Consider the following 24,084-nt stretch of genomic DNA (forward strand, 5'->3'; position numbering starts at 1 on the left):
TGGGGGGTGAATGGGGGGCTGCCTGCCCCTGTGCTCTGCCTGGGGCTGGTCGGGCTCCCATGGGTCTCCTGGGAACGCTGTCCCCATGGGAAGAGAGCAGGCTTCCCACCTGACCCTCGGAGCACCAGCTGGAGGGGTTGGCCGAGGGGGTACTGCCGAACCACACATTTTGCTGCCTGGTGTTCCCATAAATGCCAAGCTGAGTTTCTCAGACACTTTGAGCTCATGATATTTAGCATGTGTCAGACCTGATTCTCATACTATTCCAGGTAGTTTTCTGTGTTTAAGATGACTCAAGAGTTCAGTAGAGTTCCGTGTTTAATTCATGATGAAGTAATCCATTTCTGTAGCTACTCCATGGCTTTCTGCCTCCTGAGGATTATTCATACAAGCAAAAAAGGTGCTGCGCCTTCCCTGAGAAGGAAATGCAAAAAGCACCTACATAAACCTGTGCTTTTCCAGAGATTAAAGCGAATGTTCCTGCCAAAAAGCGCCTGTTAGGACACACACCCTGGGTTACTGACCAGAGGGGCCTTGCGGGCACTTCGGCAGCCTTGCTCTCAACCAGGTGATATTTTCCTTATTAGAACTGCAGTTGCCGGGCATGAAGTTTGACCCATCAGTACAATGGCTTTCTTGCAGGATTGTCACCACTTAGTTTATTTCAAAACTTTTTATTTTAGAAAGCCTTTGTTTTGCCCTGTGAAGCCTTTAAAAATACAAGGCTTTCTAAAATAACCAGTCTGAAGCATCATCTGCTTTATAGCCCTCACCAAGGTCTGGCTTTGCTCTAGCAAATGCATTACTGGAAGGCTTTGTCTGTGTGGCAAATCCTCTGGCACCCAAAGAAAGACTCAGGAACCAGCCTGCGGCATCCGCATGACACAGCTTCTGGCTGCTGCTGTGGTGGGAAGCGTGGCTGCTGAGGAGCACTGGGGACACAGCTGCCCTCTGAAGCCATGTCCCCTCGGCTGGTCCTGGGCTGCACCAGCCCCTTCTCTGACTGTGGCAGCCGAGTGCAGCATGATGCTCTGGGCAGCAGCTGTGGGCAGTTTTCTCCCTGTCCAGGAGGTGATTGCAGGATTGAACCCAGCTGTTGGTGCTAGAGGGTTGCTGGGAGCTGGGCAGAATCACCTGAGCAGCCTGAGAGGAAGAGGAAGCCCTGTGTGAGCAGGCTCAGCAGTGAGCTGCAACCCTACAGCCCCCCTTGGCACCGCCCGCAAGCAGCAGGGAGCGAACCTTGCAGTCCCCCGGAGAGCTGCACTCTATCGAGCACCACTGCACACGCAGGTACAGATGAGGAACAGAACAATCGTGGTTATGTCCTGCTTGGCAGTGCTTGCTTGCTTGGGAAAAAGCAACGAACATTACCCAGGGGGGTGTCCCTGCTCCTGCAATGTCCATCGGGGCTGTGCTTCTGAGGGGGTGGAAGCAGAACAGACCCCAGCAGCTCTGCCTCTGAAGGGCCTTAGGCAGGTGTCACTGAGCCAAACCAGCTCCTGGATAAAGGACCAACAAATGGGCAAGGAAGGAGGTTCTTGTAAGACGTTCTCTGGCTCTGAAGTTTGCTGCTGTTTCTACCACCGCTGTGCTCGCGACAGCTCATGCCTGCAGTGCAAACGGGGAGGTGGCCCTGGCTTGCACTAGCAGCTGTTTTTCTCTGGGTCCATTTTGCTGCAAATGGGGCAAGTCCAGTGGAACAAGCGATGTTATTTGCTGCTGTGTTCGAGAGGTGATGGGGACAAGGAATGGTTTGCACTGGGCACCTCTCTCCGTGTTAGAGAAAGGGCTCTGAGGCAGAGCAAACCCCGTTCTCTTCTCCTGCAGTCTCCCAGGGACTGTCTAGGAGTGGAACTGCCTGGGGACACCTGAGGTTCCAGCACCTTCAGTCACCTTGCTGGCTAATGCTGCTTTCTGAAACGCTTGAACCCCCACCCTGCTCCACAGCCAGGTCTAGCAGCAGCCTGCAACGCACCGGACCTCTGCAGAGGAGCTCAGCACCTGGCAGCCCCAGGGCAGGCACAGACAAGTCTCATAATCTCTTAGGACGCCTGCAAGGAAGTAACTCACCTATCGCTGATTTACAAAAAAAAACCCACCAAAAAAAACCAAACCAAAGCAGTTATTCAAAAATATATCTTTATTTTTTTCCGTTTATCAGCTATTTAAATAATTCAGTTAAAATATGTTTTATTGCACATTAAAGAACCTTTCTGGATTCTCACTGTCCTAAATAAAATAAGCTTATAAAGCGAAAGGAAAAGAAAAACTTTCTGACACACACAAACACACACAGGCCCTGAATCACTCTTGCTCTATAGAACCCTAAGCAGCCAACCCAGTGTAGGCTATATTCATCCTCAACATCTATACAGCGTGCTCTAGGCAGCCAAGAATTGGCAATGGTAGGAGTCAGGTGCAGGGCTGGGAGCCAGGGGGAGGGTGCTGCCACCTCAGCTGGGTGCCCAGGTCTCTCCGCAAGCCCCTGGCAGGTGCAGGCAGCAGCCTCCAGCTTGCCCACAGCACTGGGAGGATCTGGAGCGATGGAAGTAGCACAGGAGGCAAAATACAGGTGTTAATGCAGTACCATCGAATGGAGGGAGCATATGCAAGGTGGGTGACACACCAGTGGGACAGATGTATCCTCTGGCCGCCTCCTTTCAGGGCTGCATGCGGAGCCCTGGGCAGCTCCACGTGGCTCTGTCCCCTCACCGGGGCAGGCAGCTGGGGTGGTGAGCCAGGGGGCTGCAGGAGGGAATTCCTTGCCTGGGGTTGAGCAGGAAGAGCAGCCGGCTCCCTTTGAGGGTTCTGGGAAGTCACGTGTGGCCAAGGCCACATGCTGTTTAACGAGCTCCTCTGAGGTGGTGTTTAATGGCCGGGTTAAGTGATGTTAAATGAAATAAGCTTGCAGAGTATGCAGTTCATCATTGTGATCTGAATTAGATTTCATGCCCTTTTCAGGTGATTCTTTTGGGATGACTTAAGTTCTGTGTAATAACTTGCTCTACAAGCACACCTATGGCTATCCTATCTTTCCATCTCAGAACAAGGAGCTCTTCAGGCCACCTCTAGAATCAGGTTCCTAATCAAAATTCAACTTAAGAGCTTTCCTTTTATCCATTTTGTGCTCTTCCCAGACCTCTGTCATACCCCTTCCTACAAATGTCATGCTACATTCCTGAAAGCCCTGGGTTTTTCCCACAAGTCAAGCCACACAGCAGAGAGCAATTAGCATAAATACTCCATGTGGCATCAATCTTCCGCTGTGGAGTAATTCCTGCCCGCATATAATGGGGTGTGTGCAGTTGGTTGCTAATGCATGCCTCTGTCTGGCAAGACATCCCAGCTCAGTGCCACATCCTGCTCCAGCCACGTCCTGCAGTGATTAACTTGAGAATTGATGCTGCTTGAAATTCCTAATGTCTCTGAGCCCTTGGCTTTTGTGTCTGAGCTTTGCTCAGAGAAGCTTTGACTGCAAGTTCAATCCCTGAATAAGGGTCTGACCCGACAGCCCTTCAGTGCTCGTTTGGATGCATGCCTTTCACCCCTGGATACGTGGATCTAGCACCCACCTCTTATTTTGGCACCTGGATGGGTGGATAAATAGGCGTCAGTGTTGCCCAGCCTCCAGCGTATCGGGCAGCTGCTCTGTGAAGGCAGTCTCTAGCCGCAAAGTGCTGTAATTGGGGGGGGGGAGTCCTGGGCAAGGGGTTATTCTGTGGCAACGGCAGGCGGAGGGCGGTGTTGAAGGTGGGCAGGTCCTCATCCATGCAGACGGGGTTGTCGTGGCCCTGCCTCTCCAGATCACTGGCTTGCGGAGCCTTCCCTGACCGGTCCCGTTTGCGGTCGTTCCACCATTTCTTTGCCTTTTGCCATTGGCGCCGCATGACGATGGAAAGCGAATCAATGAAGAAAACCTCGACGATCTCAATGACACAAACAACCGAGCAGCTCATCCAAAGGCCCAGCTGGCCTCCGAAGTTGGAAAGAAGAATGACGAGCTGGAAGAGAAGAGAGCGCAAGGTTATTGGCTCCTGTGGGCGCCAGGCACACATCCACGGCACGGTTATGGCATGCAGGGACGCTGTGCCAAGCTAGGGCACCCAGGCTTTCCTGAGCACTACTAAGTGCAGCAGGTCCTTCCTCTGCTGCCTCTGTTACCCTCTGCTGCTGCAGTTACTTCGGGCAGCCCTCAGGCTGCCCCGGTGCAGGGTTTGGGGCTGGACAGTTAGAAAAGCAGCCCCAGGTAAAAGGGCAGGACTGGGCGCCCTGGGTTGCACTGTCCAAGAACAGTTTCCTGCCCCTGCCTGGATGGGACCACTTCTCTGGCCAGATGAAAACTTCCAGCCTGTCTGGGAGGAAGAGCCGCGTCTTCCTGGGGCTGAGCAGGGACATGCTGCGCTCGCTTACTGTGTTGGCAGGATTCTCTGAAATGAATCTCTCATTCAGGTCTTTGTAAAACACCATGAGGTTTGCAAGGTCCGTCCTGAGAAGAGAAACAGAAGGCAAGCTGAGGGTTTAGTAAAACAATAACATGAAACATACTGAAAAACTATGCAAATAACCAGTTGGACCAGTAGGGCTGGGCCGCTCTAAGGGAGCTTTTTCCTCAATTGCCATCATTAGGGCTGCTGAGATTATATCTGAGCTTGAGGTGCAAGCTAGAAACACATACATGGAAACTTACTTGTTCAGTTTCTTGTTGATTTTTTGCCCTTTGTCCCAAGAGAGAACTCGAAGCATCCAGTCCTGGAAAACATGACAGAAAATACTGCTATAGCTGTGTGTGCTTGTGTAGAAATCCTTCAGAAACGGCGCTCACGCTCCATAGCTCCTTGGACCAGTGCGGGTGCCAGAACTGAATGCATGTGATGGGCCACCTGTCTCCGAGGTGATCTCCCATCTCACATGCCAAATTTTAGTTTAATGGTGAGCTCCTGGAGGGGAAGCCCTAACCTAGATGTTACAAACCCAGCTTTTGGGAGGAGCATCATCGAAGTGCTAATGAATACCCCAGGGCCCCACTGCTTCTGCGCTGAACTGCCGGGTTTATTTAATGCCTTGTTATGCCATGCTGCTGTCACGGCGGAGTGTAATTAGGAACTGACCTCTGACACGGTGGATGGCCACTGGGCGATGCTGGTGGTGAGCGCCCATTCCTTGAAGCTGGAGAGAGAGACAGGCTGTCAATTGTGAGCTTGAACTCCCATGCACACACAGCATTTTATCTCTGGTCGTGGGCAGGACTTACCTGCAGGCATCTTTGCAGATTTGCTGGCAGCCCAGCTGCTCCTTCACAAACTTTTCATGCAGCCTGTAGTAGCAGTACACTGCAAGAAAGGACATGTGTATGGGAAGCTGGAAAGAAAAGCAATGATCTTTTGCTACCTGTGCTGCGGTGGAGCTTCTGGGGTGTAGGTAGCCTTTGTGGCCATCACCTACGTGGTAGGAATAAAAAGATTTACACTATAAATATTGCAAAATACTCTGAGAAGTGGTTGTCACTTGCTGTAGGCACAAACAATTGCCTCACCCGGTCAAGTCTTCCATTGACGTGTGCACAGATGACAAGCAATAAGGACAACCATCAGAAACAAGTCAATCTAAATAAGAGAGGCAGTTTAAGGCTCTGCAGTATGGGGTCTTAAGTGGGCTAAGGCAGATTTGCCTCTTCCCAGAGCACTGCGTGGCTGGGGAGGTGCTGGGTGCAGGCAGAGCTGTGCTGGCCAGGGATCGTGCTGTGGACGGATGTGGCTCACATCGGGTAGTTGAGGCACGTGCAGTGCAAGAGGTGTTTGAGTACTTACTCCAGTTGGGGTTTTTCTTGTAGTTGCAGTACTCTGCCCCAGCAGGTAAGGGCTGCGCATACTGGGCACAGCCACATGAGTCTACCATCGCCTTCTGAAAACAGGAGTGCAGACAGATCTGGGGGAGATAAACCAGGAGTTGGTGAGAAGCACAGTCTGCTGCGCTTCTGCAGCACCAAGGTCCAGGCTCATATGCACCTAAAAACATCCTCTGTTTATGATAGTAGCGATAAGATGGGAACCCTGTTTCTCTGGGCCTTCATGCTCTGTTGTTAGTGAATACAAATACAGGCAGAAAGTGCCGTGGAGGATTTAGGCTCTAGTGCAAGAAATAAGAATATAACCTCCTCCCAGAGGTGGTTTCTGTGAATGCCCCCACTTCTCTTATAGACACCAAAAGCTTCAGTGTTGCTATTGCTCTTTCCCCAGCCAAGGAGGAGGTTTTCTGTCTACCACGGCATGCGGTCCATGAATCAACAGCTAGGTGTGGGAAGTGACTCACTGGTGAAAATGTTCACAACTTCGACCAAATTGTGTTAGTGCATATTTGGAGACCTGAAGTTGTAAGGATTTATAGGGTGATAGAGTCAGTGTTTTGCGCTAAAACACTTAATCAGCTGGAACAAGCAGGAACTGAACTTCTCTTTTTGAAATCCCAGTCATCAAGCCTGTTGGTCCCAGTCCCAGCCTTCCTGAGCACTGAGTTTCGGTGAAGTAGTGTTATTAAAAACCTGAGATAATGTCTGTGTGATCCTACCTGGCAATACATCACAGCAGATTTCAGGTATAATACCCCATAAAATAAAAACCCAGCCTAGCCACAGGCTTTGCAGTAGGCAGCAGCTAATATAATTACAATTCTTCAAGTGGAGAGTGCCAGAACAACCGACACTCTCCAAGAGGACCCAATTACAGAAACCATGCAAAATTAGTGGAAACTTACTCTGTAAACAAACATCCTGCTATCTGGATACTGATTAGATGGTATCTGTTATTCTTGGAGTCCTAAAGGTCACAATTTCTGGCTTCAAGGGTTACTAAGCTGCAACATTTACTTGGCCAATATTTTCCAGTCTCACATTGCTTGAAAATTGCCTAATGAGCTGATGTTCTCCCTTTATCTAACAGGGCGCCTAAGGGAACTTCAAACATCAACCACTTAAGAATAAAACTTGGATTTTGAAAAGTGCTGTGATATTTTACATCAGTGGTTAAAAGCAGTGACCCTATGTCTGGACTAGTCACAATCTCAGATCTTGAACTACAGGAATATTATAAAGGTTTATATGAAGGTAGTTTTCAAGTGACTGGTAAAAAAATATATATAACAGATTTACCTGGAGTGAGTAGCTCTTGTTATAGAGGTTTTCTACTGGTATGTCAGCACCAGTCTCTGTGCAGTCACTGTAGGGTTTGCTCAGCTTGCGAGACCGAGTCTGAGAACCAGAAAGAACAAACCTTGGGTTTTGGAATTCACAAAGAAACCAAAGGATTTAGTGGCAGTTCATCACAATTCTGAAACTGTAAGTGACGGGGTGGGTTTGAAGAGCATGTTTACCTTTTGCCATCTCAGATGATTTGTCAATCACTTGCCAAAACAAGGTGGGTTTTTTTGGTAATACCTATTTCCTAAAACACTACTTTGGCTGGAATACCTGCTGTCTTTGTTGAAAACCTCTGCAGGAATGCCAAGATGGTATAATCATAATGCTGACAATTTTTCAAAGCAGAGTAATTTATATATGTGTTTTCTCTCATTGTAAAGTCCTAGAGGTTATGCATCATTTATCCTGGATATATATTTGCATTTTGTGGGAAAGGGGGTTGTTTTTTTTGTTTGGTTGTTGTTTTTTTTTTTTTTTTTGCTTTGCTCTGACGAAGACCCACACCTTCCTGAGCTGCTGTTGCATTGGCTGCTCCTGTTCTATGGGTAAAACAGCACTTGAGGCTCCACTAGCGCTCAATGGCACCCCTCTAAAATCACTTTATATCAGATGCTTGTTATCTCCTTCAGGACTTTTTACAGGTACTGCTTTGACCTTTCTTCTATGATGAATGCTAACACCTTTTCCTGTTCTGCAGTCTCTGCCCAGAGAAAAGAGCTCTGAAATGTCAAGTGCTTGTGCCTGCAAGGTCTGCTGAAACCAGGGCTGGGACCTCAAATGCACAAGACCTGATTCAGGCTACATCATCTGCTTCCTGCAGGCTGCCTTACCCCACTCAGCCCTAAACTCTTACTATCTTTCTGCAGTAATTATCCACTTCATAACAAAGAAAGTGGCCTGAAACCACAAGAAATGTCATCCATTTAAGAATCCATTCACCTATCTTTCTCTACAGAGTTTAAAATTAGGGGCTGATACCTACAAAGGATCAATTTAGTAGGAACCTGAGAAATGCCTGCTTACCTTTAAGGCACTGACTATAGATCTACAGGTTACTGGGTCAAGCCTGATAGCGAGCATTACCATTTTCGTCTGCAGCAATAGAAGGCTATGGGCATGTATGGGGCAAGTCAGGTCTTTTAGGAGGATGCTCAGATCTCTCTTTGGAGGCAACACAGAAATATGGGATTTCAATATCAGAGATGGATGACTTCTGAAAACTGAATGAAACCAGCTTTTAATATGCTTTTAGCTTCTGCCGACAGTCTAATGCCAGGACACCTGCCTCAGTTTGCTGCTGTATTTTCCAGCAGATGATGGATCCTTTGTATAGAATTTTTTTGTCATGGCTTATACTCCTACAAAAGCTTACTTGTTCATTCAGGTACTGAAATAATTTCCAAACTAAATATTTAACTAAAGCACTGAAACTCCTACCAAGCAATGCCTTGTTTGCATTCCAAACATCTTGGAATATTTTTGGAGGCGGGGGGAGAAGTCCTAGTACACAGCAGAAATACATGAGCGATAACCTACACACTGACGTTCGAATTGGCAAACTGTGACTGCCACCCTCAAGCCTGTAGCGAGCAGCGGCGTGTGTGGCACACGTCTGCTGTGTCCTCCTTCGTGTACTTGTGTGCGGGTACAAGGACTGATCCAGCACCTGGGTGCTGCAGCCCTGTCCTGACAACCACGACCCCCCTTGGCAGGCTCTCTGGAGTATCCCTTCACTGGCAGTACAGTGATCATCAGCTTTTGTTTTGAGTCCAGAAATCATGTCCAGCTTCTATGTCGGCTGTTACATTATGGTGTAATCAGATCACTTCCTCATGCCAAATCTTTTAAACATAGCCACCGAGATACGGTCAATCTTGGTTTTTTATATTACATGCAACAGTCCAAATCTACTGTGCCAGGAAAACAATACATTAAATATTGAGACTCTGCCTGCAGTGACTTTCTCCTGTGCGGTGTAAGAGTTATAAAGAACAGTCTTGCGAGACTTTGCCTCCTTTACATCCTTCTGGTTTCAATACCTCCTATTCACTTTTTGTTTGTTAGGTAACATTTATCACAGCCTGTTAGCCCAAGCAGTTGCTGCCACAGTTTTCCAGACAGCTGGAAGATAGTTAACTATTTGCACATCTTAAAAACCATCAGCCCTGTTTTTAATGTCTTTTCTAATGCATGAACTATCTAGATCTGGCACACCCAGCCAGGACAGATAAGCAGGGTGGCTGATGCATTTGACTCAACCATCAGCGAAGAAAAGGCAGAACTAAAATGCTCACTTAACAGCCTATCCAGATGAAAGGGGAAAGTCTGGCTTGCCAGATGGCACCGCTTTCACTTCTCCACCACAGAAAGAAGCCCCTTGGGTCAAATGCCTTGTCTGTGCTACACTAATTGGGTAAATTTGGAGCTGAAGCCCTCCCTGCCCTGGCTGACAGCAACAGCAAGATGCTTCGCTAAGCTGGCAAAGGCAGAGTCACTGCCCACGAGTTTTTTTTTACAGCTGGGATAGCAGAAACTCAGCAAAATGAGACTTACGCCCCCAAAACAGTTAAAAGGGCTGTGCTGCAGTTGTCTCTACAGACCTGACCCTAACAGGTGTTACCCACAGCTCGAGCTCATTCTCTTCCCCCCTGCCCTGTACGTAACCTGTGTGGGATGCAAACTCGTCTGCTTATTGCTAAAGAAAAACGAGGCACTTAACAACACATTTCTGTGGTTGTGGATTTTGCTGTGAAACAAACAAACAAAAATCCCCTGGAAGCCAAGGGGCTGGAGGAAGGAGAGAACAAACAAAATCCCAATAGCTGTCTGGTTTATAAAGACCTGCTTTTCCACAGTGCTATCACAGCATTTTCCTTGGGGCACTTCAGCTGCCCAGGTGTGAGGTATTAGATGCCTTCCAGCTGCTGGCTACGTTCAAACATCATATTGGTTGATATTTACATCTGTTTCAAGGAAATGGTGCCGAGCACCTGGAAACAAGATTGCTGTCACTCACAAAGTGCATTCCTATGGAGGTGGCCGCTGCGGTCTCAATTTCTGTGCCAATGTCTTCAATGAAGGGATATTCGTTTTGGTCATGGACAATGATCTTGGCTCCTGTGGATGTCACCAGGAAGGGGTTGTAGTCTGCTTCGTCTATATACAGAACAACCTGCAATCCTGAAGAACAGAGACAAGGTAGGAGCAGAGTTACACCAGAAGCCAGAGCCAATTTTTCTGGTCTGGGAGAACAGCACAGTTTATTTAATGTTACCTGCGCTTAAGTAGAACTATAACAATCAAGCAAAGCCTTTGCAGAGCTACACTGAGACACTCACAGCAAGTAACGTCCCTCTGCGGCCCCAAGTACAGCAAACAAATAATTTCAACCACGTTCTATGGGGACACTTACTCTAAAAAGTTATATAACTGAGAAGCAGTCATTTCAGATGGAAAACATTAGTGATGCAATGATATTATCTTTGTATTCTCTGGCAATAGTTTGCACTAGTTCAAACAAGCATTTCCCCAATCAGCTTGCAAATCTAGAGCCAACACATCAATCACTCTCCAGTAGGATCCAGTTCGCTGAACCGCTTGTTATCGAATAGTTCCTCTGTAAACTCAGTTCCCTTACCGTACTCGCTGCCTCCCGTGGAGGTGCTGAGGATCGTCCCGTTTTCTCCGCTGTTGAAGGTATAGCAATTGCCATGCAGGGGATGATGGAAACGAGTGAAGTGCCTGAAAGAAGCAAATACTGTTACATTGCCCTCTGCAGCGAGAAAATCGGCAGGCTGGGGGATGTTGTTTTGGCAGAGACATAGCAGGACTAGGTGTTTCCTTTCTTCCCGGCCCCCCCACCCCCAAGCAATTTATTTTGCTGAAAGTGTGGATCTTTTAATATCTTTAAACTACATGAAAGTATGATCTGGTTTAATAGCCTGAGGAAATTAAAAGTTTAGGAGGTTTTTGTGTGGGAATGGGGGCTGAGAGGTTGGGGGAAGCAGATTTACAGAACTAGCAGGAAGGTGGTGGGGGAACACGACAAAGTCCTCTCATTTGACAGCCAAGTGTCTAAAGGAACACAAATCTTCATTTTTTTAGAAAAGATGTCAGAGCCACTGTCACGCTGGGGAGGCTGAGGACACACCCTTGTGATTCAAGCAGAGTCCTGTCTTTCCTGTGAATACCCCCTCCCACTCGAGCAAATGTCCTCATTCCAAGAACAGACGTTCTGCATTTGTGTGATTACAGACACAAAATGCCTTCAGTAATGAGTTACAGCGCAGTCTGCTTTGTGCATGGCAGTGGGAAAACCGCTAAACCCATGTACATGTGCCATCTTATCCCCACAACTGCACGGGAGAACTCTGCTGCTACCCCTAGTATGAAGGGATGACTCCCCTGCTACCCGGACACACAAGAACTGTACTGCCACAGTAAGCAGGTAGATTTGATTCTGCCAAAAAAAAAAAAAAAAAAAAAAAAAAAGGTTTAACTGAAACGTGGACAGCAGAACACGAAGACAAATGAAATTAAAGAGCATAATCAAAGTTCATAAAGACATGAATGTTTGCCTTCATTTAAATATGGAAATGGTTCCTGCTGGAATTACCAAATATTCTGCTGCAAATACCAAATATTCAGTTCCTATATATTACATATCTTGGAAATAACCTGTTAAGCTGGCAGGCACTGACCTTTTGTCACAAGATAGGCCATCAAAGAAACATGTCAGTAGCAGGTCATCAGCAGAATAGCTCAATTTTTCTTTAGTCTCCAGGGGAATTTGTGCCATGATGTTCATGTAATGCAGCTTGTACCATTCTTGGATAGCATTAACACCAGAACTGAATGTATAAAGTGCACACTCACTGCTGTTGTTTGCATCGCACTGATAATTACAAAGGGGAAAAAGTGTTTCAGATGAAATGAAATTATGTATTCTACAAGGCACGTGTGATACTGTTTCTCTTCCGCAGTAATAACCAGGTATGAAGTTACAGTGGCACAAAGGGGCATCAAAGACCCTTCATGCAGGGCTAAGATGATCAAGTATTTCAGGCCCAAAGCAAAGCTCACGGGAGGCACTGAGTCTCTTTGGGCAGACTTCAGGAAGGTGTTTCTCCTCCACGGTGCCGGGGACGAATCCACAGGCAGCCACGGTGGCACAGGCGAAAGAGCAGATGGAATAAAGCCACCTAAGCAAGCAGTAAAACTGGCTGGAGGGATACCAACCCAGAACACCCCTTTGTTGCCCCACAAGGAACTTGCTGGCCAAGGAAGAGTGACACTCACCAGCTGAAAGCCGATGATATCATTTGAATCCCCAGAGTTCACTATGGACGAATCCTTGTGAAAGACACTGCCCTCTATTTTCCTCTTGTGGCCACTGCGAAGGTCAGTTGCTGTCCTAGAGAAGTCCTCAAACTTCAGCAGAGGGATCTGTTTGAAGAAGTCACTCCCTGTGCTGTTCCACTCACCCACTGACCGGCGCACCTTGGACTTGCCCTCCGAAAATCCGTAGAAAGTCTCCAAAGCTTTTTTTGTCTCTTTGTCCAATTCAGATAAATAGTCTTTCATGGAACTGTACCTGCATTGGAGACAACATGGTAGAAAGTGACGTCCCATCTCACCCCACCACCTCGCTGCAGCGTTTTGCCCGCTGCGCTGCGAATCTCATTGCTCAGGACAGAAGTCTTTGTCACGGGCTCGCATCGACCTCTTACTACCACATACTACCATAGCTATGCCCAGGGAGAGTTCTCAGAGTGGACCATAGGAAGCAAAGCAGAGCGAATACAGAGAAAGTCCTCACAGATTCCCAAGCCCCTTGGAGGCTGTGTTAGCAAACCCGAGGAGGCAGAGCACGTGCAAATAAAACTTCTGCACCTATGCCAAGAGGCACTGGAGAGCTGGATCACCTGCTGGGACCAGGGTGGGTAGCTGGCAGCAGAACAGATATCAATGTAAAGTGTAATTTGGCAGGAGAAAAAGTACTGTTGACTGATAACGTCAAAGCATCCTATAAGGAAAGAAGGAGGCAACAGAGAGGCGACGGATGTTCCCTTCCCATTCTTTGGCAGACACCGTTGTCTGCAATCCTGGGACTTTGGTCCCGGGAAGAAGGGAATTTGGAGAGAACCACGGAGCTGCCCGGGCATTGTCTGGAGCGGCAAGCCGAAGCGACTGAGCCTCGCTCAGCAGGCAACAGCCGAGGGGCGCCACGGTAACCCGGTGTGCCGGGCACAGCACAGAGGTGGGCGCTACCCGGGGCGCCGCCGAGGGAGACCCCGCGGCTGGGAAGGGCTGGCGGAGCAGCGGGGGCGGCGCGGGGCTGCCAGCGCGGTGCCGGGCTCGCCGCGGGGGGGGTGCCCGGGCCGGGCTCCCGCCAGCGCCCCCCGGGCCTTACTTGTAGGGGTTGATGTTGCAGATGGTGACGGCGGGGAAGGGCAGCTTCTGGAACTGGACGGTGACGGAGACCGAGGCGCTGTAGTAATTCATGAGGAGCTCGGCGCACTGCCAGAGGATCAGCCCGACGGCGCTCAGGGTCAGCAGGATCCAGATGAAGCGGCGCAGGCGGCCCCGGGACACAACGATGCGGCGGCAGCCGTGCGTGTTGGTGTTGAGGCAGTACCACCGCATCAGCTCGCTCAGCGTCGGCGCCTGCGGGCCCCTCACCGGCAGCGTCCGCTTGATCCGCGCCGTGATCTTCTTCCCGGGGGCCATGGCACCGGCGGTAGCTGTGGGGAGACACAGCGCGGGCCCTGAGCACGGCCGGGGCCGGGGGGCCCGGCGCTCTCCCGCCGCCGGAGCCGCCCCCGCACTGAGGGGGGCCCCGCTCTCCCCCGGCACCGAGCCGTGAGCCCGGCACCCCCCGCACCGGCAGGCTCTCAGCCCCACAGCGGCGCGTCCCGGCAGCAATAGCGTCCTGCGAGGCACGGCGCCTCGCCTCACCTCGGCCGCCCTCCGGTCCCGGCGGGGCCATGCCGCGCTCCCGCTGCCGATGGGGACGGCGGGCGGCCGCCCCGGCCCCTACCCCCGGCCCGCCCCGCCCCCGCCCCGGCCCGCCCCGCCCCCGCTCGGTGGCCGCGCAGCGCCGCCCCACGGCGGCCGTCGGGGCCGGCAGGAGCGGGCAGGGTGTCGCAGCGAGCGCCAGCGAGAGCCCCGCGGGCCCGCCGGTGGGCGGCACGGCGCGGCGTGGCGCCAGCCCGCTCCCGTCCCGGCGGGGACGGGGCGGGGCCCGCGGGGTGGGGCGGGGCCGCCCCGGCCGGCCGTGCCAGCAGCAAAGATGGCGGCGCTGCGTCGGCGCCTGCCCGTCGCTAAGGTGGCGGCGCGGTCACGTGCCGGCGCGCTCCGCCCCGCCCGCTGCATGGCGGCGCCGTGAGGCGGCGAGCAGCGGCGGCTGCGGCCCGGCGGGCGGGCGGGCGGGATGCGGCGGCCGGCGGGCTGAGCGGCCGGGCGGGGATGTGCGCTGCGCCGCGCAGCCATGTCGCGGGTGAGCGGCCCCGGGCCGGCCGGCAGCGCCAAGGAGAAGCGCTCCTTCAGCAAGCGGCTCTTCCGCGGCCGAGCGGCGGGCGGCGGCGCCGGCTCGGCCCCGGCCGCCGCCTCGTCCCCGTCCGGGCGGTCGCTCGGGGGGTTCATGAGCCGCGTGCTGAAGACCCTCTCCACCCTCTCGCACTACAGCAGCGAGCCCGAGCCCCGCGGCCCGCACGCCCCGCGCCTGCCCCCGCCGCAGGCGGCCGGCGGCCTGGGCAGCTGCTTCCCGCCGGGCCCGCCTCGCAGCCCCGAGCCCCCGCCGCGGCCCGCCGGCGGCCCCGAGGCCGTGCCTGGCGTGGCGGGGCTGCGCAACCACGGCAACACCTGCTTCATGAACGCCATCCTGCAGTGCCTCAGCAACACCGAGCTCTTCGCCGAGTTCCTGGCGCTAGAGCAGTTCCGCGGTGGGCCACCCCCTGCGGCCCCCAGCCCCGCTGCCGACGGCCCGCCGCCTGCACCCGGCGAGGTCACCGAGCAGCTGGCGCAGCTGGTGCGGGCGCTCTGGACACTGGAGTACACCCCGCAGCACAGCCGCGACTTCAAGGTGAGCGGGGCCGTCGGCCGGAGGGGGCAGCTGCCTCGCCCCTTCGAGGTGGGAAGGCCGAGCGTGAGGCGGCCGCACCTGCCAGGCCTCGTCTGCTCGGCAGTGGCCCTTGGGCGCCTGCCCACCTCGGCCTGGGCCTGCTATGGCCCAACGGTGCCCCTGGCCTGCCCGCAGCACTTGGGGCTGGTGGGAGCGGCTGCCCGGCCCACGCCGGCGGTGACACCAGTGCAGAGGTGTCACGCCACAGGCCGCCCGGTGGCTCCGCTCCTCAGGGCGTGGCAGGGCCTCATCGTGGTCCTGGCGCTTGTACCATGTCAAAAGCCCTCTGGCCTTGCCAGCTACGTGCCAGGGGCTCTGGAGAGCTGCTCGTGCTTGCTGCTGTCCTTCTGGAGAGGCAGACCCCAAGCGGTGGTGGCGTGTAGCCAAGGGACAGTGTGCTCCCGTTGTCAGCCGTGGCGGGCAAGCGCCTGCAGTTGAGTGCCTGCAGTTGAGGTGCCGCCGCTGCCTGCCTTACCGAAGGTGTTGAAAGCTGGCTGATGGCTCTGCTGCTTTTTACTGGTGGAAGCGTCCATTTTGCTGTTTCATAGCTTTGTCTTGCTGCCGTTAGAAAAGTTGCAACTAATTGTTGTTGTGGCGCTGGAGCCATAAGCGTGCATGGGAGGAGGAGGAGGCGGCGGCTGTTGGGAGCTGTGCCCCACCGTCTCCCGAAGCACTTGGGAGTTTGGGCTGATTTGGGGAACGCACTTCAGGAGTACAAGGTCATAACCTCCTGCTTGTACTAACTTGTGTTTAATACCGTGGCATTCTCCCTGCTGGGGCCCTCGCACCACGGTTTGATCCAACAGTGCTGGCTCCTGCCCTGCCCCGCCATGTAGTGCTCTGCACCACTGTGGGCATTGCGCTTGCCCCAGGAATTGCTGTAGCAGAGGGCATGGCCTTTGCACCTACGGTTTAAAGATGCCCTGCAATGCTTTTGGATGAAATAAGACACAACTGTTTTAAAAGCTTTCCAGGCCTGCCTTGCTTCTTGAAACAGTAAGAATATTGTGAAGTTTTGTTGTGACAGCAGTTCCCTGGCATATAAAACTGTTTGGCTGTGTGAAAGAATGAGAGGGTAGGAGGTGGCTTCCAAACCATTAACTTAAAGACCTTTGCTTTAGGGGAGTTTTCTTGCAGAGTGAGTTGGAGAGGGAATGCACAGATGCATGAAAGTATGGCAGAAATGTAGTTTGCACGTTCCTGGGCTCTCTGCCCTCTGTTCAGATGAGGTGCAGGAGCAGGTAGGGCAGTGGGTACTGTCTCTCTGGTCTGCACTCCCTTGGTGTCTGTTGGATGGTGGGATGTCTGAAAAGCTCCTCTGAGGTGTCAATGGTCTTTGTTATGCTGAGGTGTTTGGACTGACACAGGGCTGGCACCCCCTCACTTTGCTTCTCCTGTGTTTCCAGGTGGTTGCGTCCACCCTTACCCACAGCCGTGTAGGGGTGTTCCCTGGAGAGCCTAGCTGTTTGCCTTTGGAGTGAGGGTGCCTGTCCTCTCTTGAGGATGCCTGGCACAGGTGGCCACACAGGTGTTGGGTAGGGACCATGTGCAGCTGGTGTTTTCAGGAGTGTTTATTGATGGAGGAGTGCTTCGGATGCTGTTTTGGTGCACCCAGTCCTGGTGGCACTGCGGGGCCCTCACCTTTGTCATAGTCTGTTGCTGCACTAGAGTTGTTCTGGCAGGAGAAAAAATTGTGGATTTCTCCTGAGTAATAGCAGGAATAAAAGGTTGGAAAGCAGAATTATCTTTTGCCAGTGTAACTGATAAAATCAAAGGGGAAAGCAGACCACTTTCTGGGCAAGATATGTTGTTGATGCAGGCCTGTGGTAGAGGTGTTCAGATAAGAGTGACAGGAGGAAGAGAAATGGGTCTGTAGATTAAATTAAGGCCATATTGCAAGGGTTGGTTTTTGTTTTTTTTTTATAGCAGAACTTTCTTTGCTGCAGGCATCATTAATGGTAAGTGAACGCTCCTCTACTTGTTGCTGATGTAGCTGGAGCCCATCAATCTTCTGCCCGCTAGGTCCCCTGGAGGGTTTTATAAAGCATCTTGCTGTGGGGGATCTTGTCCGAGTAGCTCCTGTTCAGTGCTAAACAATGCCAACAGCCTACATCTTACTCGGAAGGACTTTGCCATTACATCAAGTCCTCGGCTGCTTCCTTACAGGGGTCAATTACTTAGAATAGTAAATTAACACCTCTAAAGACAGTTAAGTAGCCTGAACCTGTTATTAAATTCAGTGTTCTTAATTAATTTTTTTTCACCAGCAGATTTGCAGCACAGTTAATTTAAAGATGTAAACAACAGGCGTAGATTTGAGAAAAGTGAAAGTTGGCGTTTTCACTCTGGAAACTACTGTTTCTCCCCAAAACAAGAAAAGCAACCCCTCAGGCTTGTTTTGGATAGAGGGTGTAACGTTCTAGATGCGAATGGCTGTAATTGTTTTTAAGGGTGAAAAGTGTTTTCAGGAGAGTCATTTTGCGCTTTTATTACCATCAATAGCTGTTACTGTTGGAGTATTTATTTGGTAGTCAAAAAGCTGTTTAACCAGCATGCTTAGAAATCCACGTGTGCTGGTTTTTTTGCTTTTTTCCCTCTTCTGGCACTGAATATAGCTGGGCAAAGGCAATTCCCAATTCCTAAATACTTATCTGCAGGCACTAAGCATGTTTTGGGATAAAGGATAATACTTATCTTCTTGTTCGTTCTTATATTTGTAGGCTTTTTTCTTGGGGCAGAGGAAATTCTTTTCTAGGAGATTGTCTCTCTGAGTCCTTGTGGACAGAGGCCTTTGAGGGAGCGAGTTTCAAGATGCGCTTACCCTTAGTTGTTTTTTCTTGGTAGAATTCTCTCTTTTTAGGTTAGTCTTGAAATAACCCATCTCACAGTTCATGAATCATATAGTCTTGCTGTTAAAAACAAGGCAAATACCATTTTATACAAACTGCTTGTTTTAATTGCTTGTCTTTTGCAGGGCTGAGAGAGAGCCTTGCAAGAAGCCAGTGCATGGTGAGGGGAGGTGAAGTGTTCACCCAGCCAGTGGCTAGCACATCATCTCTGGTCAGATCTGCTTGAAGCACAAGGAACTCTGCCAGTTTCTGCATTTTAAACCTGGCACTGCTTTCTGCCACGAGAAAATTTTTTTTTAAGGATTTTTTTTCTTCCCAGTCTGCAGCGTGGATCTGTATGGAGTGTTCTCCAAACTGTTTGTGATGACTTATCCTTGGGACAAGGATCTGCTGGGGATAGGGCACCAAGGAAGACTTTGGGAGTGCTTGCTGTCTGTGACTGGAATGCGGTGGGAGTTGTAGGTAAAGCTGTGTGTATCTTCTGCTGTTCCTGTCATGGAAGTGCTTGCTGCCCAGGGATGCGTGCTTTGCTTGCTGTGGCTGAGCTGGCAGGAGGTGATGGCAGTGGGGAGGCACATCTTCACAGGGGCTGGAGGAGCAGCAGGAGGCGGCTGGGGAGCAGGAGGTGCAGAAGGTGTAGCAATAGGAAAAGGTCAGGAAAGGAATGGCTGGGACATGGAAGCAGAGGGATTTGGTTCCTTGCGTAGCAGCTCTGGGGCTGGGAGCAGGAGAGAGCCCTGGCAGCCCTTCCCAGGGAGAAGGTACAGAAGCACCGTGGCAGAGGTGATGGATGTTTGCTTTTTATCTCTGCTTTGGATGGCTTTCCTGTTGGTCCTGTGCTCATCTGCAGTTTGTTTTACCGACCTTTTTCTTCCGATTGCTCAGTGGTTTTTATGTTCCTGCCTAAACAAAGCTGCTGCTTTCATAATGAGGGCCAATATTGCAGCTTGTGCTTCCTCTTTCCCCTTTGTGATGGTGTGACAATGGTGACAAACATCTATTGTATAGGCAGTAGCTGTGCTTCGGGCTTGTTTTTTTCCAGGGAGCTGTCCCATTCTGCCTGCAAAGTTCCTGGAAATGTCAGATAGTGAGGACAGAGCGCCTTTTGTAATGGGGGATCTGTCTGCAACGCTCAGAGGTGGTGATGAGGGTCTTAAGTGAGAAGAATTTTTGTTTAAACTAACTGGGCTTGAAAAATTGTATGTACTTACCCAAATCCTCTACCTTTGCCTTCCTTGGAGTTCTGGCTTTCTGTGGATGATGAGGCTGTTTTCTGTTTTGAGGCTTTCTTGGTAGCTAAGCCAGTTGCACACTGAAACATGTTGATGTTTAACAAGACCCTTTGTATGCTAGAACTGTGCTGATTGCATTTTTTTGTCCTACAAGATGAAGACTGCCTTATTTGTATGACCTGCAGTGTGTACAGCAAATACAGCAAAATCAAGATAACTTGTTTGAGTTGGCTTATCAAGAATTAGATCTGAACCCAGAAAGAATCCCTGTTAGTAGAGCACGGATTATTGTGCAAGCTTAATAGTGCTGCTTCCATTTTTGTTTATTTATTTTTAAACCTGTGCTTAGTATAAGATTTCATCCTAGCTGTGTATAACTCTTGCATTTCCAAAACACAAGCGTCTTGAAACTGTACTTGGTGTAAATACCACACCTGGGGCAAGCAGTCTGTCAACTGTGTTGGTCACTTCTTTGTGAATTAATAAATAACTTCTCTGAATTGTGAAGAAACTGCAAAGTGTTGACACACTCAGTACCTTTACCTTCTGTTGCAGATTAAATGACAGTCGTTGTCAGCAAGGGACTGCTTGGTGCAGTTCAGACATTGGAAGCCTTCAGTCCTGTACCTGGAGCTGTTAGCCATGAGCTCTTGCACTCGCTAGAGCCCTTGTCCTTTGCTAATGGGACCAGTTATATATGAAGTGGGATCCCCTGGATCATATTTAATTATATTGCTTTCTGCCTAGCACAGCTATCACTTTTTTTTTTTTTTATTCTGGACAGTGTCAACTGCTTATTCCTGAACTATTTCTGTGGGTAGCAGGCCATCCTCCCTTTATGCAAAGATATGGCAGAATGGGACATGAAGGACCCTTCACTCTTCCCTCCTGGTCCCTGGTCTCTTGGTTCATGGTGTTTCGGTTCCTGTGTTCATCTAAAAGGGCTTTGAGTGGGGCTGGGTAGCATGGGATCTTGAAGTGCGTGTTCCAGTTCAGTCCAGGTGTTCCCAGGTTTGGCATTGCAATGGGGAGACTTGTCCTAGAGCTGCTCTGGGATTTGGAACTGACATACTTTACTTGAAACAAAAAACAAGTTACAGATTTCTACATCATTATTGTGACACTGGAGCATGCTTCTATCCTCACTGAGATCACAAAGGACTTTGGCAGTCTTTCCACATTAGTTTTTTTTAGTGTTAATGATCAATAAGATGCAAGTACATTATTGTGTGTGTGTGTTTTGGTTTTTTTTACTTTTGCTTTTTTCTTTGTGTATGTTTCCTTACAATTTCTTTACTGTGTCACCACGGCCACCCTGCCCCGCCCCCCCCCCCCCCCCCCCCCCCCCCCCCCCCCCAACCCCACAGTAAAGGGTTTGCTGCAGCAAGATCCTGGTTGCCTTAACATAGTAGTCTGATCTACATGACAAATCCAAAGGCTTTTCTGGGGATTTCTGGGTTATACTTAAAACTTGCATCTGAGTCAGTACACCAGAAGGCCGGGGGAGCAGAGCGCCGAGCTGCAGTCTGGAGGTCAGATGCTGGTTTGCTGAGGGGATTCTGCTGGTGGGGGGAAGCAGAAGTGGTGTGGCTGCTTACCTCCAGAAGTCCAGGAGGTGAGCAGAGGGAAGGGCGAGGGGGAGGCAGGGGAAGAGACCCCAAGGTAGAGCAGCTCTGCCTCGCTGCGAGGCGGCCCTGGGGACTGATGGCTGGATGGACCCTCCGTGGGACTGGAAGGGCGACTGTGCATTGTTGCTAAAACATGTTCTCTGTCTTCTGAGATCCAAGGTCCTTATTTCTGCACTGCTCCCACAGAATTACAAATGGGGAAAGTATGAAAACCATGTCATGTCTGGCAATGCATGGAAGGGGTGAGGGAATGCTTGTTCTTAGGCAGCTTAATTGGATCTGAGCGTTGCTCTGTGCCCCACTTTACACACCAGCATTTATAAATGGCCACACTTGATTGAGAGTAAACAAGTTTTGTGCTTCCATTTGAACGCATGACTGCTGCAGAGCACTGTTTTAATGAACTCTTTTGCATGTCATTGAGTCAGTGGAATTAATGTTTGTTTTGCAGCATCCTTGAAGTGCACAGGGAGGCTCGTCTGAGCTTTAGTGATCAGATCCCTGTCTCAGGGGCCCATGCTCTGACTTGGGTCCTGAGGCAAAACCGGGAGAGAGCGGGAGAGGTATGGGTGTGCAGCTGGAGCGCGAGCTCCTCAGGCTCCCAAGCCCAGCCCTCGAGTCTGTCCCTTACAGCAGCTTTTCTTGACTCTGCTTCATACTTATGATATTCCCCTGCTCTTTAATCCCTTGCTCTTTTGAATCCCACTGATCAGTCTGCTAGCATAGCAAGAAAATAAGGTCTTTTTGTAGAACAAAATCGGATTTCTGCTATTTATAAGGATGAATTCTCCCAGCAGTCAGCACCAACTCCCAGTGGTGCCTTCCAGCCAGTGTGACTGTGTTCCTGTGAAGAGCCTGGGAAGGCGCGTGCCTATTTGGGAATGCAGCACTCAACAACCCATCTCTGTGTCCTGGTCCCTTTCCCACATGGGAGAGGTGGCTGAGGGGTGCTGGCTGTGAGCCCTCTGCCCGCTCCCTCTGTGCTCTGCTGTCTTGGGGAGCTGCCGGCAGCTCTGCCAGAGCAGAGGAGGGAGTACTGCATGTGCGCACAGCACCCCTGCAAGGTGTTGTCTTGACAAATTTCGCTTTCTCCTTACGTGTTGAAGAAAGGTGGTTAATCAGCATTAGTTAAGGCTTCAGCCTGGAAGGGTGGGAGTAGCTGCTAGCATGAGACAGGTGTGAAGCAGGGGTTGGTGGGGTTATGCTTCTTGTTTGGGCTTGTTAAATGTGGTGGAGAATCCCCTCTGGTCCTGGCATGCTGCACTCTGCTGTGCTCCTTTTGTTTTTACTTTTTGGAAGTGTAATAATAAGTGGCTATGCTTATTTCCCCCTCTGCGGCTGGCAAGGGCCTGGCTGTGCAGGGGGCTGTTCTGCACCAGCCTTGAGGATGGCTGGCTGCCCACAGAGCTGCCGTGCTCTCCTGTGGGGTGCTGCCTTCAGAGCCCCCAGCATCTTGGGGATACCCCACAGGCTGTTTTATCCTGCCCTGGCTGCTTTGGCAGACCTGCTGTCTTCAAAACTCCCTTTTTCCTCTGTTTAGTGAGCTGTGGTAAAGCTCAGCCAGTGGACATCTCTTCTGTCCTGGGCTGGACCAGCACCTTGTCCTCGGTGCTGGGCAGGAGGCAGAAAAGTGAGCCCCAGGGCTGGTACTGAGCTCGGGGGCCTGTGAGCCCAGCTGTGTCTCTGCAGCGATGCAGGGCCCCACGCACCCAGGGAAATGCTGCGGATGCTTTCTGCCACCAGATCCCTGCTCCTGGCAGTGGGTGGGTTGCCGGGCCCCCTGCTGTGCCAGCGCTTTGCGTGTTGCTGCAAGGCAGCTGCCATCGCTGTAAGCCTCTGTGGCAGGGGGAGAGGCTTGTTGCACTGAGTCTCCCTGGTTTTCGTGCTTTTTTTTTTTTTTTTTTTGTTGTTGTTGTTGTTCACAGGCTGCAGCAGCTGAGCAGACATGTCCTGAGTGCTGGAAGCTGTGTGGGTCTGCTGGCAACAGCTGGTGGCAGGGCCCTGGCCAGGAAAGAGCGTAATGGTCCCTACTGGCACTTTCAGCTGGGCGAAGGGTCGCTGCTGGCCTTGGCTTTGTCCCTGGCCTAGGGAAGAACAGAAGGTCTGAACTGTGCTGTTTCCCCAAGTACTGCTTTTCCCAGGAAAGAACATGTCGCTTCAGAGAGCAGAAATTGCTGGTTTTGTGTGTGAGCAGAGGGAGTAATGTAGATGAATGCTCTTCATGAGATGTCTGCTGTAGAAGTTGCCCAAACACAGAATTACATCTGTGGGTTTATAAAAGAAAATAAAAAATAATCTGAGCGTAACTTGATGATGTTCAATGAAAGATAAAGAATAGCCTTTCTTTCCTGCTCACGTGTGGCATTGTGTCAGGTCTCTAATGAGCTGGCTTCCTCCGCTCATGTACAAAAACCTTTCCACAGCTGCTTCCTACAAAAGGCACACTGGAAAATAGACTGACATTTTTCCTTTAGTTGTCTTTGTGATCTGGAACAATAACAGCACCAAAGGAGATGCCAGTAGTTCAGCTATGTTTGGATTTATTTATTGCATCTATTTAGAGCAGTAGATGAATGATTATTAAACTTTCAGTGGGCTGATAAAAATGATAATGCGTCTTTGCTGTAAATCTGCTTTATAGATGGACAGGGACCTGTTTGGTTATAGGGTGCCTGCATTAGGGGGTTAGATAAGTGTATGCAATCAATATGAAATTATGATTTCTCCCCTCTTATCTCTTCTGATGGTGCCACTTCCATTCAGGGTGCCTGAGTGCTGGTGCTCGCACATCTGGGGAAAGGGAAGATTCATTCCTTTTTCTGCCAGACTCTTAGGGGCTGAGATGAGGAAAGGGGCTTGAGGTGCATGGCTGTACAATCATGGAATGTTGTTGGGAGGGAGCTTCAGGGTCTGTACTCCGGTGTCTCACATCTGAAACAGCTGCACCAGAATTGTTCCTGACTCATTCTTAATACCTTCTGGTGATGGATGAAGTCTGTTCAGATGTGCCACCTATTCTTACAACAGAGCCAGATTAGGGGCAGGGGATTAAAGGCTATGG

The 24,084-nt window shown here is 50.7% G+C and overlaps 2 protein-coding genes across 2 annotated transcripts in view; one reads left to right on the forward strand and one right to left on the reverse strand.

Annotated features, from left to right (window-relative positions):
* Window positions 1-2,149: 2,149 nt before the first annotated feature.
* On the reverse strand, window positions 2,150-14,244 carry SCNN1G (sodium channel epithelial 1 subunit gamma). The gene is given in 14 exon segments (XM_040592823.1): window positions 2,150-3,712; window positions 3,714-4,001; window positions 4,411-4,486; window positions 4,688-4,749; window positions 5,109-5,166; window positions 5,252-5,330; window positions 5,808-5,925; window positions 7,145-7,243; window positions 10,209-10,372; window positions 10,830-10,933; window positions 11,893-12,086; window positions 12,491-12,785; window positions 13,605-13,935; window positions 14,150-14,244. Coding segments are annotated over 14 exon segments (2,001 nt in total). The 5' UTR covers window positions 14,181-14,244; the 3' UTR covers window positions 2,150-3,610.
* A 353-nt stretch (window positions 14,245-14,597) lies between these two features.
* The window catches only part of USP31 (ubiquitin specific peptidase 31), a 34,343-nt gene continuing 24,856 nt past the window's right edge, over window positions 14,598-24,084 (forward strand). The window contains exon 1 of the mRNA XM_040590965.1: window positions 14,598-15,275. Within this exon, the coding sequence (XP_040446899.1) occupies window positions 14,682-15,275 (594 nt within the window). The 5' untranslated portion in view covers window positions 14,598-14,681. The remainder of the gene's footprint in view (window positions 15,276-24,084) is intronic.

This window comes from Falco naumanni, chromosome 4 (genome assembly GCF_017639655.2).
Source record: "Falco naumanni isolate bFalNau1 chromosome 4, bFalNau1.pat, whole genome shotgun sequence".
Lineage (NCBI taxonomy): Eukaryota > Metazoa > Chordata > Aves > Falconiformes > Falconidae > Falco > Falco naumanni.